The 20,541-nt window shown below is 39.8% G+C and overlaps 1 protein-coding gene across 1 annotated transcript; it reads left to right on the top strand.

The window, feature by feature from the left end:
• The first annotated feature begins 3,272 nt into the window (after positions 1–3,272).
• LOC120538207 (adhesion G-protein coupled receptor G2-like) lies at positions 3,273–15,045 on the top strand. Its single transcript, XM_039767658.1, has 6 exons — positions 3,273–3,369; positions 4,162–4,261; positions 8,154–8,434; positions 12,825–12,926; positions 14,016–14,177; positions 14,635–15,045. Exons 1-6 carry the CDS (start codon positions 3,273–3,275, stop codon positions 14,760–14,762), a joined length of 870 nt encoding a protein of 289 aa, XP_039623592.1. The 3' UTR covers positions 14,763–15,045.
• Positions 15,046–20,541: the final 5,496 nt, after the last annotated feature.

The raw sequence follows: 20,541 nt of genomic DNA, 5'->3' as shown, positions 1-20,541 counted from the left end.
CTCAGATAAACCAGCTATCTAAATCAAAACCATATTACATCCTTTCTCCTTGGCATATCATTTTGAAGTTTTAGTGGTTAGTAATGAAATGGTAACATTTTTATGGAAAGCTAAGTTGAGGTGATATGGTTTTGGGATGAGTACACAATAAAATCAAATGTTTTTGGCTATAAACAATTAGATCACATTTGTCTCATTATATCTGCAAATACACCAAAGCCAAGATTTTCATGAAAAATATGCAGTGTATTACAAGAATGTTTTAGGTTCTTGTAGTAATCTTGTGCAAACAAGTAGAACATGAGAAGTGAGCAAAAGCAACCTTGGAGGTTCACAGTTGTAGCGGAGATCATAATGTTTTGATCTTTGCACGTTTATATATTTATGATGACATTAGTACACTGTGACATTTGATTTCTGTTGTTTATGATGCCTCCCATTATTAGGGTTTATCTAAGGTTGCCAACTGTTTCTTGTTTTACAGAATCATTCCGTTTTTGAAACAGATAAGTTGTGCTCTGTAACTGAACACTATTTGTTTCATCCACCCCAGTTGTTGCCTGAGGTCATCCCTTAGTTTTGTTCATGAATGTTAGCAACTCTAGTTTTATCCTATATGTGTGCATTTGACATCACATGTAAAACATGCATTAGTGGCCATCATATTTAAAGGTGAGCCTCAGATATAATTCAGAATTCATTGTTCCATCAATGAAGGCAAGCCATCCTGGCTCAGATGCAGCAAAACAGGCCCAAACCATGATACTACCACCACCATGTTTCACAGATGGGATAAGGTTCTTATGCTGGAATGCAGTGTTTTCCTTTCTCCAAACATAAAACTTTTCATTGAAATCAAAAAGTTCTATTCTGGTCTCATCCGTCCACAAAACATTCTTCTATAGCCTTCTGGTTTGTCCACATGATCTTTAGCAAACTGCAGACGAGCAGCAATGTTTTTTTTGGAGAGCAGTGGCTTTCTCCTTGCAACCCTGCCATGCACACCATTGTTGTTCAGTGTTCGCCTTATGGTGGACTCATGAACATGAACATTAGCCAATGTGAGAGAGGCCTTCAGTTGCTTAGAAGTTACCCTGGGGTCCTTTGTGACCTCGCCGACTATCACACGCCTTGCTCTTGGAGTGATCTTTGTTGGTCGACCACTCCTGGGGAAGGTAACAATGGTCTTGAATTTCCTCCATTTGTACACAATCTGTCTGACTGTGGATTGGTGGCTTTGTAACCTTTTTTAGCCTGATGAGCATCAACAACTCCTTTTCTGAGGTCCTCAGAAATCTCCTTTGTTCGTGCCATGATACACTTCCATAAACATGTGCTGTGAAGAGCAAACTTTGATAGATCCTGTTCTTTAAATAACACAGGGTGCCCACTCACACCTGATTGTCATCCCATTGATTGAAAACACCTGACTCTAATTTCACCTTCAAGCTAACTGCTAATCCTAGAGGTTCACATACGTTTGCCACTCACAAATATGTAATATTCGATCATTTTCCTCAATAAATAAATGACCAAGTATAATATTTTTGTCTCATTTGTTTAACTGATTTCTCTTTATCTACTTTTAGGACTTGAGAGAAAATCTGATGATGTTTTAGGTCATATTTATGCTGAAATATAGAAAATTGTAAAGGGATCACAAACTCAAGCACAACTGTAGATAAAGTAAACACCGCTTTTATTACATAAGAAACATTTTCTCTCTGACAATTGCTGTTCTGGGTTTTTTGACGTTTGTTTTTGACAAATGTTTGTCCAAATTTTAAGTATGTTTATTCCTTTTGGCTTAACAATATGCAGAATATGAAAGGAGAAATTAATTACTTCAAAGCTAAAAAGCAACCAGAAGATCTACACTAAAACACTTGCAAGGACATTTTTCAGAACATCTACGATCAGTCTTGAATAATGAAAGATATGGGGTGGCAGTTTAAATATCATCTCATCAAGATAAAATTAAATTAACAAGTTCCAAATTAAAATATAAGTACAAAAACAAAAAATGAAATCAAGTGAATTGTTCAAAATTTAAAACCATAAAACTTAGCAAACCTCAAAGAAATATGCAGTATATTAAAAGATAGAAAATCTATTAATGCAAGCTAAAATAACAATTACCGGTATGTGAACTTCTGGTGACACAATCCAACAGAATAATTGGCTGTAATGAATACTGTGAGAGAATTGATGTTGGAATCATTATGAACAGGAGATGGAATAGTTCAAAGAGACAGACAGAGTCTTAGTCAAGAAACAGACATGACCATCAATGCCAGAAACACAAAACAGAAATCAGTCAAAATATTAATAGCAATGTCCCTTAAACTGTTGAGTTTTAAATTACCCCAAGCTATCACTAAAGTTGTTGTTTTTAATTTGGACACAAGGCCATCATCTTTTATAAGCAAAGTGAGATAATGTCACAAGTCACTGCCATAAACAACCCGGCAGTGCCCACAAAATCAATACACAAAATGGTGGTGAATGCAAAGGGAATGCTCAAAATGGGGATAATGGTAGAAAACAGTCAGTCAGTCATTATCCAACCCGCTATATTCTAACACAGGGACATGGGGGTCTTCTGCAGCCAACACAGGGCGCAAGGCAGGAACAAACCCCGGGCAGGGCGCCAGCCCACCGTGGGGCACACACACACACACACACACACATCAGGCACACACTAGGGACAATTTAGGATTGCCAATGCACCTAACCTGCGTGTCTTTGGACTGAGGGAGGAAACTAGAGTACCCAGAGGAAACCCACGCAGACACTGGGAGAACATACAAACTCTACGCAGGGAGGACCCGGGAAGCGAACCCAGGTCTCCTTAAGCACCACCATGCCGTCCATGGTAGAAAACATTAATTCAAAATTGCAACAAAATTACTTCACAGTCATAGCATAAAAAATAAATGATGTTAAGTGCCAAAAACTGAAGAACAGAATCTTAAGTGCTAGACGTACCTGGCTGCACAGACTGGTTGCCAGCGGGATATATTCATTGATCTTTTTCTGTTTCTTTCTGGAGGACAACAGACATCCAACTGTTATATTCATTTTTTTCTTTCTCTTCCAGAAAACTTAGGCGGGATTATCCTTCTAAGATTCTCATGAATCTTTCCACTGCACTCCTCTTGCTCAATCTTGCCTTTCTGGTGAATTCTTGGTTTTCATCTTTTGGAAGCTATGGCCTGTGTATCGCCATAGCAGTTTTCATGCACTACTTCTTGCTAGCATCCTTTACCTGGATGGGTTTAGAGGCTGTGCACATGTACTTTGCACTTGTCAAGGTCTTCAATGTCTACATTCCCTCATATATCCTGAAGTTCTGCATATTTGGCTGGGGTAAGGGCTCACCTTTTTAACTTACTGGTGTTAGTGTGGCTTATAAACTAGCAACAAATTACTGATCTTATGTATTCATTTATGTCATTGAAATAAAATGATTTTAAAATGTTTAAAGAGACTTGGTCTTTTGACCTTTAGTCACTGTTTATCAAATCCATTTAATAATTACAATTGTAACACACATGAAAAATAAACAAAAGTGATGGGGAAAAATGTATTTGTTAAACTTTAAAATGCATCCCAACCCACACATCGTACGTCTCTGCAATTACATTGGTACATTTCATTAGGAGTGCAACAGTTTCAAAATAACACGCAAGTGCCCTCTTTCCTCCCTTTTATTAGGCCTTTCCAGGCCCTGCCACCCTATTTTCAATAGCAGCCATTTTGCAGATGGACAGACTACCACAACTTCCTCATAACTTCTTTGTATTTTCTTTGGAACATTGAACATGGTCATTGATCACACACTGTTTGTACTGTTTGTAAAAAAAATGGGCACAGTTTAGCAATGCTCAGATACGGCAGCTGTCATTTAATGACAAGGCTAAGATTATTCGTGACTGAGAAATTGCCACAATGTTCATCACAACATTCACATTGGTGCAAATTCTATGTGTGCAGTAAAAATTAAGCAAGCTGAGGGATTACAAGAACCTTCAGTAAAACTGCAGTGCTACTAAGTTGCAGAAGAAAAGCAGAACAATTTTCCTAGAACCAGTTTGCAAATGCAGATCCTGTTTAATGATTTCTGTTTAATGTTTAATGTTTAATGATTTCTATTCCCAGGTGCTCCACTGGTTGTTGTTAGCATTGTTCTAGCAATTGACAAAGATGCATACGGCAGAATTATATATGCCAAGTCAGTGAAGAGTTCAAATGATCATTTGTAAGTATAACTAGTTCACTATTCTTCAATATTACAAATTATGTTGGCAGCCATAAATTAATTTTCAAAATAAAGCAGATAAAAGTCATAGCTGTATGTATGGCTAACACATGAAGGGCAACGTACAAGAGGGTAGCATTAAGCTTAACAGTTGCTTGTCTCACCTACTTTGAGAACTTCTTTCTTAATTTCTAATTACATGCTCCTGCTTGGTCAGGCCTATCTACAGTGCTTTCAGAAAGTATTCACAGCGCATTACTTTTTCCACATTTTGTTATGTTACAGCCTTATTCCAAAATGGACTAAATTAATTTTTTTCCTCAGAATTCTACACACAACACCCGTTCCTTTTTGCAGCACCTCTCAAGCTCCATCATGTTGGATGGGAAGCGTCGGTGCACAGCCATTTTAAGATTTCTCCAGAGATGTTCAATCGGATTCAAGTCTGGGCTCTGGCTGGGCCACTCAAGGACATTCACAGAGTTGTCCTGGAACCACTCCTTGGATATCTTGGCTGTGTGCTTAGGGTCTTTGTCCTGCTGAAAGATGAACCGTCACCCCAGTCTGAGGTCAAGAGCGCTCTGGAGCAGGTTTTCATCCAGGATGTCTCTGTACATTGCTGCAGTCATTTTTCCCTTTATCCTGACTATGCTCCCAGTTCCTGCAGCTGAAAAACATCCCCAAAGCATAATGCTGCCACCACCATGCTTCACTGTAGGGATGGTATTGGCCTGGTGATGAGCAGTGCCTGGTTTCCTCCAAACGTGACGCTTGGCATTCACACCAAAGAGTTCAATCATTGTCTCATCAGACCAGAGAATTTTGTTTCGCATGATCTGAGAGTCCTTCAGGTGCCTTTTGGCAAACTCCAGGCGGGCTGCCATGTGCCTTTTACTAAGGAGTGGCTTCCGTCTGGCCACTCTACCATACAGGCCTGATTGGAGGATTGCTGCAGAGATGGTTGTCCTTCTGGAAGGTTCTCCTCTCTCCACAGAGGACCTCTGGAGCTCTGACAGAGTAACCATCTGGTTCTTGGTCACCTCCCTGACTAAGGCCTTTCTCCCCCGATCGCTCAGTTTAGATGGCTGGCCAGCTCTAGGAAGAGTCCTGGTGGTTTCGAACTTCTTCCACTTACGGATGATGGAGGCCACTGTGCTCATTGAGACCTTCAAAGCAGCAGAAATTTTTCTGTAACCTTCCCCTGATTTGTGCCTCGAGACAATCCTGTCTCGGAGGTCTACAGACAATTCCTTTGACTTCATGCTTGGTTTGTGCTCTGACATGAACTGTCAACTGTGGGACCTTATATAGACAGGTGTGTGCCTTTCCAAATCATGTCCAATTAACTGAATTTACCACAGGTGGACTCCAATTAAGCTACAGAAACATCTCAAGGATGATCAGGGGAAACAGGATGCACCTGAGCTCAATTTTCAGCCTCATGGCAAAGGCTGAGAATACTTGTGTACATGTGATTTCTCAGTTTTTTTATTTTTAATAAATTTGCAAAAACCTCAAGTAAACTTTTTTCACGTTGTCATTATGGAGTGTTGTGTGTAGAATTCTGAGGAAAAAAATTAATTTAATCCATTTTGGAATAAGGCTGTAACATAACAAAATGTGGAAAAAGTGATGCGCTCTGAATATTTTCCGGATGCACTGTATAGTGCAGCTTGTAGATAGTGTTTGTCAATTTGCAAATTTTTGCTTACAAACCCCACCAGGGGAGTAGGCTAACATACTATGAAGATTTCTGATGGTATTACCTCATATTGACAGAAGAACACTTGATAGTACAGTGAGGAAACCCAATCAGACAGACTCAAAAACATGGGGAAAGGGTGGGAGGCCTCCAATATTAACCACAAAAGCAGACCAGGACCTTCACTGGCAAGCCCAGAATAGGCTCACTCAAGCCAATAGAAAAAGCAAAAAGTCAGTTCAGCAAGTACTACCTGTAGGCATCAGCACAGAGAGGCTTCTAAATGTGACGATGGCTTTAAAACTTAAAAAAAAAAACCCTGGCTTATAACCAAAAGGGCAACAAGGAATCATCATAAAAGAATTTTATTACCAAAAATATAACAAAATGCTCTTTAGAACAAAAACATAATTTGCTTGAAAAGGCAATCCACAGCAACCAAGTGAAAATGCACAATCCAGAAATTGAAAATCAGAGTAAAAAATCTAAGAACAGAAATAAATCAAGAAACAAGAATACTGTTGGTAAACTCCACTATCAACTCATTGGACAACTGATGAATCCTTTTCTCTAGCCTACTTATAAAGCCAGAGGGAGTACTCAGCAGCAGTCATGTTGGATAATAATAATAATAATAATAATAATAATAATAATAATAATAATAATTCATTTAATGTTAACAAACAAAAATATTCCTCGAGGGATTTTGTGGAGGATGCTGGGAGAGTATGGGGTTCGGTTACCTAATAAGTAATAAGGCTATTCAGTCTTTGTATATTCACAGTGAGAGCTATGTCCACATACTTGGAAAAACATCTGCGCCATTCCCAATGGGTGTAGGACTCCACTAGGGCTGTGCTTTGTCTCCAATCTTGTTTGTGATTTTCATGGACAGGTTATCAGGGTGCAGCTGCGGAGTGGAAAGGTGTCCATTTTGGTGGCCTTAGAATTGCATCTCTGCTTTTTGCAAATAACATGTTCCTGCTAGCTTCATCAGGCTGTAAACTTCAGCATGAATTGGGATGGTTTGTGCCCAAGTGTGAAATGGCATTGATGAGGATCAACAACTTCAAATCTGAGGCCATTGTCCTCGGTGGGGAAAAGCTATACTGTTTAATCCAAGTGAGAGGCAAGTTACTGCCTCAGGTGCAGGAATTTCAAGTATCTCAGAGTCTTGATCACGAGTGAGGAGACAAAGTGTGGTGTGATCGACAGATGGATTGGGTAATGACCAAAAGAATGAAATTGCAGGTACAAGCAGCTGAAATTAGCTTTTATCCACAGGAGATTGGGCTCTCCTTTAGAGATATATATGTATGAGGTAGACTGGCATGGTCCATTATATGTTTGTTTTAGGGTGGCAACCGGGTGGTGCTTTGAGGCATGTTTTCATACACACATTTACAAGATAATTGTGAATTATAAAGGGTAAATTGCATACAAATGTGCATATGCCCAAATTTTTGTTGGCATCACGTTTTCCTGTTTTCTGGCACAGCCATACTTTCATGCTTGAATGAAGACAAAGTTTTATAAATGAGACCCCTGGTTTCAATGCCATCAAAAACAAAACAGCACCAGAAATTGTACAGAATAGAGAAACGTAATGCAAAAATGTAAAAGGTCAATTCTAATCTCAAATGCATAGTGGAATCAAATCTGTATAGTCTTGAGCAGAGAAGGCTGTGGAGAGATCTAATCCAAGTTTTTAAAATGATCTATTAATTATCTATCATCTGAAGTTATCTATTATTATAAAATTGATCCATTATAGTTGATCATGTACTTAGGAATCCCAATAAAGTGTTAAGGAGAAGCAACACCAAATCCACTTCACTTCTCACTTTCACTTCCTAGTGTCACCTTCCTTCCATTTCCTCACTCTGGATTCAAGGTAGATGTCATTAGATGAGATCCTGTACGTGACCTATATGCTTATATAGTATATACAAAAATGGTACCTTTATGTTTGAGATAAAAACTTTTTCTGAATTAATTTGAAAGTGTTAATTTGGCAATAGTTAATTTTATAAGTAATGATCTGTACAGATTTGTATCTCTACTGACAGAGGAATAGTCTTGTTTTTTACTTATCATCGCTGCTCCCTTGAATTGTGGATTTTGGGTCTTCTCTGGTCTATGCTGGACAGTAGCAGTGTTTTTATTTACTGTACTGTATATGCCCTACAGCTGCTGGGTACAAAATAATGCAACTTTCTACGTCTCTGTGGTGGCTTACTTTATGCTGGTCCTTGTGTGCAATCTGGGTGTGTTCATCGTGGTGTTGGTGCAGATCCGCAACATGAAGTCAAAAAAGCCAGCAGGCACCCGCAGTGGTTTTCTCTATGATCTGAAGAGTATTGTCAGCCTGACCTTCCTACTGGGCCTGACTTGGAGCTTTGCTTGTTTTGCCTGGGGCCCAGCAAAGGTGCCTTTTCTCTACCTGTTCTCCATTTTCAACTCCCTCCAAGGTAAGGTGATCATGTGTTCTTTACAAGATTATATGTAGAACTGTTGCGTTTTCATACTGATTTATCAAACCTGAGGCTTGTAGCCGGGGAACATCTTTTTCTAATTTTTATTTACAATATTAACCAAGAAATGTCTGGATATAACTAAAAAGCTTAACAAATCTGGGTTTCCATTTTTCCATCCATCCATCCATCCGTATTTAATTTGTTATAAGATAGGGTTCTAGCTAAGCAGATCCTGTGCCAGTAACATCCGGAGCACGATTGAATGGAATGGCAGTCCATTACAAGGCTGATTTAGAATCAATAAAAAATATAAGTTGTACATCTGAAACAAATTTACAGAAACCAGAGTACCTTTAGAAAATGTTTCAAAAACACAAAGCAAACCTATAAACCCAATGTGGGCAATGTCTGGATGGCGATTTTGAAGCGCCTGGACTCTAGCATCATGAGGTATTGCTAACTGCTCTACCATTCCAAATTTAGGGCTGCTTTTTTAAAGTCAGACTTCAAGTTATTGTATTAACAATAAATGTAGGCAAGTTCACAAAAACTCTTAGAAAACTGTAGAGTTGGTGGTGCATTTTAATGTTACATAATGGATTAACATATGTTAATATACTTAAAGTATACAGTTAAGTAGAAAATAACCTTTGTAAAAAAATGAAGAAGAGCAGTACAGGGTGTGCACAAAGTCCGTATACCCCTATCTTTAGGAGCAGTTACAGGAATAACCATGACAATTTGGTTCCTGTGGACATTAGCCCAAGTCTTCCTGGAATTTCGAGGTGTGTTTCCGACATCCCGCCTGACACCTGCTGCCGCTCAAGAAATTGCAACAACGTGGCGGTCGTTCCTAGACGAAGCAATAGGTGACACAAGTATTTTCACGACTGAGGAGCGTTTGGTGGCCACTATGTGGGTTCATGAGCCGCCTGTTACTGGGAAATCGATCATAAATGTCATGGATGACTTTTGTTGTGCGTTTTGGGAAGGCATCACCGACAAAGAGGACGTTGTTGCAGTGGGAGAAGAAGGCTTTTGCAACGGGCAGCGTCCGAGATGTGCTGCGAAGTGGAAGACCATCCACAAGGCATGAAACGTGTGCAGATGTGGCAGACCCTGTCCAACGATCCCCAATAAAATCCACTCGTAAATGTGCTGCTGAGTTGGGAATAGCAGAATCGACAATGCGTAAACACATCAAACAGGACTTGCAAATGAAATGCTGGCGTCCATTACACGTTAACGAGTTATCAGATGCCGACTTGGACAGACGTCAGGAAGCTTGTGATCTGATGCTGCACCAATTTCCAACAAATGCTGAGAAGGAAAAGGTTATGTTCTTTGACGAGTGCTTGATTTGTCTCAGCTCCCGCAATCGAAACGTGTTTTCAAAATCCTCCAAAAGATAGGGGTATACGGACTTTGTGCGCACTCTGTATTATGTTTTGTCTTGGTAGAGTAATACATTACTCTACTTTCCCCTTTTGTATTATTAATATGTAGCCTTTGTTAGAATGCCTCAAATCTCACAGACTTACCACTATTTATAATGTACAGGGTGGGCCATTTATATGGATACACCTTAATAAAATGGTAATGGTTGGTGATATTAACTTCCTGTTTGTGGCACATTAGTATATGTGAGGGGGAAAACTTTTCAAGATGGGTGGTGACCATGGTGGCCATTTTGGATCCAACTTTTGTTTTTTCAATAGGAAGAGGGTCATGTGACACATCAAACTTATTGGGAATTTCACAAGAAAAACAATGGTGTGCTTGGTTTTAACGTAACTTTATTCTTTCATGAGTTATTTACAAGTTTCTCTTTGTTTACAGCCATTGACATGTCGCAGAGGTTAACACATGAGGAGCAATTAGAAATTGTGTTGATGTCTGGTGAACGCAGTAACCGGGTCATTGCAGCAGATTTCAATGCAAGACACCGTACGAGACCACCCATCTCCCATGCTACAGTTAGCAAACTGCTTGCTAAGTTTCGTGAAACTGGTTCAGTGTTGGATTTGCCAAAATGTGGACGCATGAAAACTGTCACTAATGAAGAAACATCAGTGGCTGTCCTAGCTTCATTCAGCAAGAGCCCACAGCGTAGCACTTGCCGCATGTCACTGGAGAGTGGCATTAGTCAAACATCCCTTCGGCGGATATTAGCTACTCACAAATGGCACCCTTACAAACTCCAGCTACTGCAGCATCTCAACGAGGATGACCCAGAATGGGCAAAACAAAAATTGGAACAGGACCCTCAGTTTACGCAGAAGATTTTGTTCAGTGATGAGGCAAACTTTTATGTGAATGGTGAAGTTAACAAACAAAACCACCGCTATTGGTCTGACACTAACCCACATTGGATAGATCCCTCCAAGACTGTTGGAACAAAAAATTGATGGTATGGTGTGGTATATGGGGTACAAAGATAGTGGGGCCATTCTTCATCAATGGAAACCTCAAGGCCACTGGATATGCAAAATTGCTACATGATGATGTGTTTCCCTCTTTATGCACTGAAGCTGGCATGTTCCCTGAGTTTTTCCAGCAAGATGGTGCACCACCACATTATGGGTGTCAGGTCCGAGCATTCCTAGATGAACAGTTTCCTGGAAAGTGGATTGGTCATCGTGGGCCAGTTGAATGGCCCCCAAGGTCTCCCGATCTGACCCCTTAGACTTTTATCTTTGGGGTCATCTGAAGGCAATTGTCTATGCTGTGAAGATACAAGATGTGCAGCACCTGAAACTACGGATACTGGAAGCCTGTGCTAGCATTTCTCCTACTGTTGCTATCAGTGTGTGAAGAGTGAGAGAAGAGGGTTGCATTGACAATCCAACACAATGGGCAGCACATTGAACACATTTTATAAGTGGTCAGAAACTTGTAAATAACTCATGAAAGAATAAAGTTACGTTAAAACCAAGCACACCATTGTTTTTCTTGTGAAATTCCCAATAAGTTTGATGTGTCACATGACCCTCTTCCTATTGAAAAAACAAAAGTTGGATCCAAAATGGCCGACTTCAAAATGGCCACCATGGTCACCACCCATCTTGAAAAGTTTTCCCCCTCACATATACTAATGTGCCACAAACAGGAAGTTAATATCACCAACCATTACCATTTTATTAAGGTGTATCCATATCCATAGAAAGAAGGTACGAGTGATAGGGGTAGTTTTTCATTTGCAATAAATTTATAAACATTTGTAAAATCTTATTTTCACCGCGTCATTCTGGAATTTTGAGTGTTGCTTCAAAATGTGTTAAAAATTAACAGGTCTGGGTACTTTCTGAAGATATTGTATAAATGTATAATTATGACAATGGTAGGGCTCCTTATAATGTTCTAACTGAGACAATGAGAGAAAGAAACCAAAGATTTACAGTATGGAAGATGTTTTGCTATACAAAAAAAAAACACTTAAGGAGTGAACAAAAAGGCCACCATAAAGCACCAGCACCCTTTAACCTTTCCTCTTTCTCGCTCCATTCTGTCTTTACACTTACTGTCTTTTGTTTACCACTTGTCTTAACCCACCTTAATACTCTACAGACAGAAATGACCCCAGAATGTGTTGTGGCCTTCCACGTAAGACCTCCCTCAGGCAAACCCAGGACTGCCTGTCTTCCTGAGCCCTAATATAAATGTAAAGAGTCAGGCACTCCCGGAGTGTGTCACATCCCCTGTTTCTGTAACAGGAACCTGGGCTGCTGACATCTGGCAGTTTGTAAGAATTAACCAAGGCCTCTACCCATTCCCCATAACCACTTCTACCGAGGTCACAATTTCCTATATATGCTAGTGCCCATATCCTTTACTGTTCTCGGGCACGCTGTGCTCTTACAAGGCATCATTTCCCCTTTCAGCTGTTTGATCTGCAATGGTATCTAAAGGAACTTTCCTACTACTAGATACATTTTGCCATCCCCTTCTCCTGTCTTGCCCCTTTATGACCCTTTTTGACCTGGCACCTCTTTGCCATCCCGATACCCCATTGCAATGCCAACCACTGTTGACTGGGTAAGTAAAGCCTCAGATTTTACTGTGTTCCCTACACACTATTGTTTTCTGCTAAATCTCAGACTTCAGAGTCTTTATGCTATGATGGAGTTAGGACTTAGCAAGCAAACATAAAACTCAGCACATTGAACAATGCACATAGCAGTTGGGACCTAAGGAATATGAGGAATTTCCATCTGTTTTTTAGTACTGGCCTTGATTCAGTGTTTGCAATTATTGTTTAAAGTACTTATTATTTACTTTATTCTAATCCTAATCACATTGTGTATCTCAATGTTTAGCTCTTGAGATGTTCAGATGTTAAACTGGTATCCAGTTATCATCCGATTTATAAGACAGTCTCTTTCAGGGTTCTTCATCTTTTTGTTTCACTGCCTAATGAAGGAGAATGTGAGAAAGCAATGGAGGATCCATTTGTGCTGTGGCCGGTTCCGACTGGAAGATTACTCAGGTACTCCTCTTCTTCTATTGTTTAAATTTGAGATATTTGAGATTCACATTCTCACTAGCCTTTATATGACACTCATTTAAGGTTCATTTCTAATTACATTTGACCAGAATTCCTGTATTTTATTTTATAATGTTGTCAAGTATAAATAAAAGTTGCCATAAAAATAAAGATTGATCGACTTTCCAGAAATACAATAACAAGAATAACAGAATAGAACTGTGTGCGTGGTGAATGAAAATTTTCCTCATTATATTTTATTACACTTTGGATCTTTTACAATGTATTTTATGTCTTTTATTTCTTGTTATTACAATTTCTTGCTTTCTAACGCTCACCATCCCACAACTCTGCTTATGAATAGAGGAGTCTGGAAAATGAATGAAAGAATAAATGAAGCATAACAGCAGGCCCAATAGCGGGTTGCCTTAAGGTGCTACAAAAGACTGCTTAACATAGAAGATGTCTGAGCTAGCTAGATATAAGGGGTGAAGTGTTAAAATACAGACAGTAGGTGCTGAAGGAAAGAAGGAATGCATGACAGTGGACACTACGCAGGAGTGAGAGATATACAAGGACATGTTGTTCACGTTTGCTGGAACACCAACCAGGTTGGAGAATGAGCTCCTGCCCCACAATAACACAAATTAAAAATTTTCCCTGACAAAAGGATTGAAGCTAACTGTGATTGAGGTTGAAATCCCAAAATATTGGATGAGGAAGATAGGTGTTCCTTTAAAATTTTACAGTCAAAAACAACACAACTGTCGGAAGTGATTGGGATGGATTTTCTTTTCCAATTGTACAGTGAAAATGGATGCATCTGTCAGTCATTTGGATTGTGCTTAGTGAGGACGTCTCATTGAACATTTTATAAGTGGAATATCGATTAGCAATTTTAAGCGACTATAGACCTTCCAGTCTCTAATCTTCTTGCAAAGCTTTTTCGTCTTTTGTCCTGTAGTGGCCACACTGATCTAGTATACTGTGAATGTGCAGTCTTTTCTCAATGTAAAAACCCTTGTACTGTTATTGCATTGTAAATTAAGGTTCAACTTCTTATGACAATTTAATATTAAAAACTATCTTTAGACTGGAGCAGATCAGCAACTAATGGCAAATCGAAGGTGAATAACATTGCACGAAGCCCATCTGTGAAATCAGTGAAGTCTGACAAGTCAAACTCCACCAGCAGCACATCCAATGGATCAGAGTCAAGTAGAAAGTTCACTTTGCCCAATGAACAACATAATGGTAAATAAATAAGTACCTTGACTGCTTTACTGTGTCAATATTCATCTATATAATTTATTCCACCTTAGAAATGTTTGAATTTATACATTTTCCAGTAGCACAAATGACGTACCATGGCAATAGAAATGTGTCTTTTTATATTTAATGTTGAAAACTTATCTTTGACCCATAATTCAGATATATTTAGTGACAATTCCAATATTTAACAAACTTTACAACTTTCAGTTGCTTAAAAATCTAATAGGATGGCAGAAAATTGCATCAGTTTTATAGTCCTCTGTCCACTCCCTTGTGCATCTGCTAGACCAAAGTGTGTCCAATTCTGGTAGTGAAATTCAGTTTGCTTATGGCATAAAGCAATACGATGCTGAGTAAAGGCAACTTAAATGTAAACTATATCTTCCTCAGTGTCTATAAGCATCCCCCCATATTTGATGGTTTATATATTATCTTGTAGATCTCTTATATGAATACAGCGTGGCACTTTCTTCTGCCCACCATCGATTTGTGAGTGCCAGTGGATTTCGAGTATCCCCTATTTGTGTGCACAGTCAGGAATCTTGGGGCAACACTCTGAGCCATTGACACTGAACCTGGATCTTCAAATGATGCCAATCATCCAACAGTTTCTTTGTGAGCCATGAATGTAATAAGCCTCCTTGCTTTACACTTCACACTTTTTAATCCAAAATGTATGGGAATGAAGTCAGAAACAGTATCTATATCAATCAATGATATGAATATCACAATACATACTTTACCACAATAATGTACAGAGGTAATGATTTTTAATAATTATGATTTCCACTGTAATCTGTAACCCATATTCTGCACAGATTCAATTCAGTCATTGTAATTATGTATTCAAATAAAGACAGCCAGTTTTCAATCTTTCCATGTTTATTTTATATTGCACCTTTCATAGGGTTTGCCTTCATAGTGCTACATAACAATGCAAAGTAATGTGTTAAATCAACAAGCTGAAGAAACATAGAAATTGACACATGCACAGCACCAGTATGGTAAGTACAAAAGAGTCAATTTAAAAGGATTCGATACAATGACCGCATACCTGAAATGCAGGAGATAAAACGGTGGGTTTCCAGGAGTGATTTGGATGTTGTAATCGTTGGTGCCTCTGTGTACAGAAGATAAATGAAGAATTAAAGCAGCAAAGACAAAAGACTGTTTGTATACAATAGATAGGTGGATAGAACTTAATTTTTTCCAAGAGAGAAATTTAACAGATTCATGGGTTTTTAGATTCGCAAGAAGTAGAAGATATTAACATGAGATCTGAGATCTTTGAATTTTTATATGATTTAGATATGAGGACAGGCCATCCAGAGTTATGTTTCAATTATAACACAGAATCAAACAAGACGTTAACATATTTGAGCCAATCACTGTTTTTGTCAACAAATCTTGTTTAAATATTTCCATATCCATACAGTACTAGTAAATGTTTATTTTTATGATAAATAAATAATAGATATATATACCTAACAGGTAGCCATGACATAAGACTTCAAAATATAAGTTTCACCAATTTTGGCAAGAAGGTTTACTTAAATAAGAAATACAATTTGGACTAAATTGCAGTTTATTTTAATAACTAATATAATATTCAGGACTGTTTTTTGTGAAACCCATCAGAGAGTGATATACAGTTTTTAGCACTCTGTAACATATATGAAGTCTACATTTATTGAATTTGGATAGAGAGGTGAACAGGGCACCAGCCCAATGAAGTTCACTGTCACACATACTGTACGTTCTCACTCACAATGGACTACTGTACAGTCACTACTTAACCTAACCTGCATGTCGTTGAGGATGTTTGAAGAAAATCTACAGGGTCACGAGATGAAGATGCAAACAACACACAGGAAGCAGCTGGGCTTAGAATTCAGAGCCTGGACTCTAAATCTGTGAAGTAGCAGTACTAATCACTGTTTTACCATGTCATCCTAAAACATATGTATGATGAAGTAAGTATTGATAAAAATTTCCAGTAACTACAATATAAAAACAAAAATGTTTCTAATGTCATGCAAGCACAGATCTGACTGAGGATAAAAATCTTACAGTAAAATGTTTTAAAACAAAGATGTGATACAGTGGGCGGCACGGTGGTAATGCTGCTGCCTCCCAGTAAGGAGACCTGGGTTCACTTCCTGGGTCCTCCCTGCGTGGAGTTTGCATGTTGTGGTCCCCGGCCGGGACGCCCAGGAGGAGGAGAGGAGGGCTTGTGCCACCTCCAGACCGCGAGGGGGCGTCCGTCCTGGTTATATAGGGGACCACGGGTACAGGGCTTGGAAGCCCAGCCCTGTAGGGACCCGTGGACACCGCCAGGCGGCGCCCCGATGCCGGTTTACCCTGTGTGGTCTTTGGCCGGGGATGGAGCCCGGCTGGGACGCCTTGGAAGACCGGAGGAGGGCGTGTACCTCCTCCAGACTGAGTGGGGGCGTCCGTCCTGGTTAGGCAGGGGGCCTCAGGTACAGGGCGTGGAAGTCCAGCCCTGTAGGGACCCGTGGCCACCGCCAGGCGGCGCCCGGTGCCTAATTATCCCGGGAGCCCGGCACTTCCGCCACACCAGGAAGTGCCGGGGGGAAGACTTTGTGTGGCGCCCGGAGAGCCGCCAGGAAAGCAGCCGACACTTCTGCCACGCTGGGGCGTGGCTAAGGAGAAGAGGCCGGAAACACCTGGGGCTCATCCGGGGCATTATTTAAGGGGCCGCCTCCCTCCAGTCATTTGGTGGAAGTCGGGAGGCAGAAGACGGAGCCTGAGAAAGGACAGGAGGCGGCCAGAGGAAAGGCACAGTGACTGTGGCCCTGGACTTTTGGGGGATTCGGTGCTGAAGGCACTGGGGTTACGTGAGTGCACGTGACTGTATAGCTTGTATATATTGAAATAAAAGTGTGTGGTGAAAAAATATGTCGTCCGTCTGTCTGTGCTGGGGCCAGCGTTCACAATGTTCTCCCCGTGTCTGTGTGGGTTTCCTCCAGGTGCTCCAGTTTCCTCCCACAATCCAAAGACACGCAGGTTAGGTGCATTGGCGATCCTAAATTGTCATTGGTGTGTGTGTGTGTGTGTGTGTGCAGTGGGCTGGCGCCCTACTCGGGTTTGTTCCTGCCTTGCGCCCTGTGTAGGATGGGATTGGCTCCAGCAGACCCCTGTGTTAGGATATAGCGGGTTGGAAAATGACTGGCTGACTGTGACACAGTGTGGCACTTTGGTAAGAATGATCCAAACTAAGTGTTGCTTAAGTTCTGAATATGGGTGATTGTATAAAAAGTACATTACACAGACAACAACATGCTGCCAATATTTTTGTTTTTGTATCAAAATGTTACATGATACTAAATGTTTATTATACAATAAATGCAACGAACAGTACAAAGCAGTAATTATCCTGCTTACAACATATTTTTTTATGCACTATGTTCAACTAATACATCTGGATTACAGAACAATATTGATTAGGTTAAATACATTTTAATATATTAAGGTAAAAACCTGCAAAAATCACATTAATCAAACTGGAGCTAATGATTAGCAGGATAATGTACTGCATGGCCACTCACATCTTAGACTATTATTGGAAAACAATATCAAAGCATGGATAAAAATGATTCTAAAAATGAATTGTCAGATTAAATGCTCATTTTAAAAAAAGAAAATTAGGAACAAAAATTTAAGGGCACTGCCTTAACTTTAAAACCAGATGTCACTATGATTAGCTTAAACAATGAAGAACACTTGTCCCTTTCATTTGCATGGTGATGCACAAACTGTGATAAGCATGAAAATGTTTGGAAAAAAAGGAAAAAAAAACTACACCCCAAAGACATTATTTTAAGAATATTATCAAGTAAAATAATATAGCTGAGGTATCTGCTTTCAGAAATTTCCATTTGCTGAGTATACAGAGTGTGTTGGCGCAAAGCAGAAAAACAAGAGAAAATGCTTTCTAAACAATAAGTGCTAGACGTTTGCTTGATGTAACAAAGTCTTTGATTTATGAAGAACTGAGCAGACTGAAGACTAATGGAAGTTAATATTTTGCTATCTAATTAGGCAGGCAGTTTAACCTGACGGTAAAGCATTGAACTATGAACCACAAGGCTCATAATTTCAGACTTTGGTTATGTCTTAAAACTGTGTGTGAATGAAAATTGAAATCCCTTTGCATCACCTTTCATACATGTATCTATATTTTTTAATCTTCATTTTTTAAGCTTTTTAAATTTAACTTACTTCTCCTGGGAGGGAAGATTGTATGGTGCATGGGGCAGTCAAGGACTGCTTACTAAAGAATTATTTTCTCCCAGCACATATGGTTGGCAGCATATCTAGTTTGAACTCTAGTGGGGCTTCATGGGAAATGTAGTTTGAGAAAGCCACTGACGGGAGCTTTTTGGGGGCACTTCCCTGATTCCATCCTTGGGGTACACTTCAGACATGCTAGAAGTACTCCTACAGTAAGTTTGGCAGTAAAAGGAGCTTCACCTCCTCAGTCAGGTGAGTCAGAACTGGGAGTGGAGCAAAGACAACATTCATTGGGAGTGGAAGAGGAGAAATGTGAAGAAAAAAGTTATTGTGAATAAAAAAAGCTAGGTTTGTGAGTGAAATTTTGAAAAAATGGTATTTTGAACCTGAGACTTAGTTGGGATAGTTGTGCTCTCAGTTTGGAGTGCAAGAAATTCCCTGTCTATCACAATTTATGTAGCATAAGCCAATTAGATTGATAGATCTCAACAAAAAAACAAATAAACACATATATTTTGGTATGAACATATATCTGGGTTGACTATAAAGCAAGCAAATCAAAAAGAAAGAAAACCTCTGACTTGGTTGTCACAATCACAGTGAGGCATTATGTAGATGTTTTGCTGTTGGTATAAAGGAGCCCCAGTACCGTTTCTTGACAAACCTTTGTTCAATAATTTGTTGGCTGAAAGTCTTCAGTGTTACTGCATCAGAGGGAGCATGTGCAGCTTTGTTCATAATGGCACTCAGTTTTGTTTTAATTCTCTTTCCTTTACTACTGCCTCCAGAATTATAGAAGATGTGAAGGATGCCACTTCCCACACTAAAGGAACACAATCACAGGAAAAAGAGCCTACTCTGCCCTTTTCTATATAGTGCCTATGTGTTTCAAGACCAGCCCAACCTACCATTAATGTGGACCCCTAAGTAGTTGTGGGAGTGGACCACCTCTACCTCTTCCTTTAATAGTGACCAGACATAGAGGCTTTTTGCTGTGGTGAAACTCAATAACCAGTTCCTTGGTTTGCTGATATTAACATGCTGACGATTCTCTTTGGACCAAAAAACAAAGTTCTACTTGTGACTCCTATACTATATCTCACCCCCTTATCAATAACTCCCATAAGTGCAGAATCATCTTCAGAATTTCTGCAGGTGACAGGTGGTGTACAGATTGAAGAGAAAAGGAGACAGGACTGTTCTTTGTGGTGCTCCAGGTTTGCTCACATCTGTATCAGAAACACAGTCCTTGAGTCCTACAAACTGTGGTCTACTTGACAGGTAGCCCATTATCCAGGACACCAAAAGCTCATCCATCTGCATATCTCTAAGTTTACTGCTTAACAGGGATGGCTGAATGGTACTGAGGGTACTGAAGAAATCAAAAAACATAATCCTCACAGTGTTGCCAGCTTTGCCCAGCTGAGAATAAGCCTTGTGGAGCAGAGAGATAATTGTATCCTCTACTCCAATCTTTGTCTGATAGGCAAATTACATTGGGTCCTGGTGGTCTATTACAAGTCAACTCATATAATCCAGGACCAGTCTCTCAAAGGTCTTCATGATGTGAGACATAAATGGTCTGTTGTCATTTGGTGAAGAGGAGCCCATCATCTTTGGAGAAGAAACCATGCAGGATGTTTTCCACAGCAGTGGCACTTTCTGAAGCCTTAAGGACTGACTGAACAAGTGACAGAGGACACCACAAAGTTGGTTAGCATAGGCCTTAAGAACACTAGGACTGACTCCACCTGGTCCAGCAGCTTTTCCTGTGTGTAGCTTCCTCAGTTGTCTCCTTACTTGGTCTTCAGTTATAGACAGTCCACACTGATGGTCAGAGGTGGACTTGTCACTGGCCATTCCAGTTGATGTAGTAGGAGTTGTTGATGTAGGAGGAATGGTGTGGAGAGACTGTTCACTGGAAGAAGGTGGCAGTGGGAGGGAAAAGCTATTGAAACCGGTTCAGGCCATTAGCTTTGCAACATTTACTTCTAGCACCTGACCCCCGGATTTCTTGAGTATCATAATTGTACTCAGTCTATTCCAGACATCCTTCAAATTATTCTGAGTTAGTTTGTTTTCTATGTTACCT

Source organism: Polypterus senegalus, chromosome 10, assembly GCF_016835505.1.
Source record: "Polypterus senegalus isolate Bchr_013 chromosome 10, ASM1683550v1, whole genome shotgun sequence".
Classification (NCBI taxonomy): Eukaryota; Metazoa; Chordata; class Cladistia; order Polypteriformes; family Polypteridae; genus Polypterus; species Polypterus senegalus.
The sequence above is the reverse complement of the archived record's forward strand: the minus strand, read 5'-3'. Positions and strand labels throughout refer to the sequence as shown.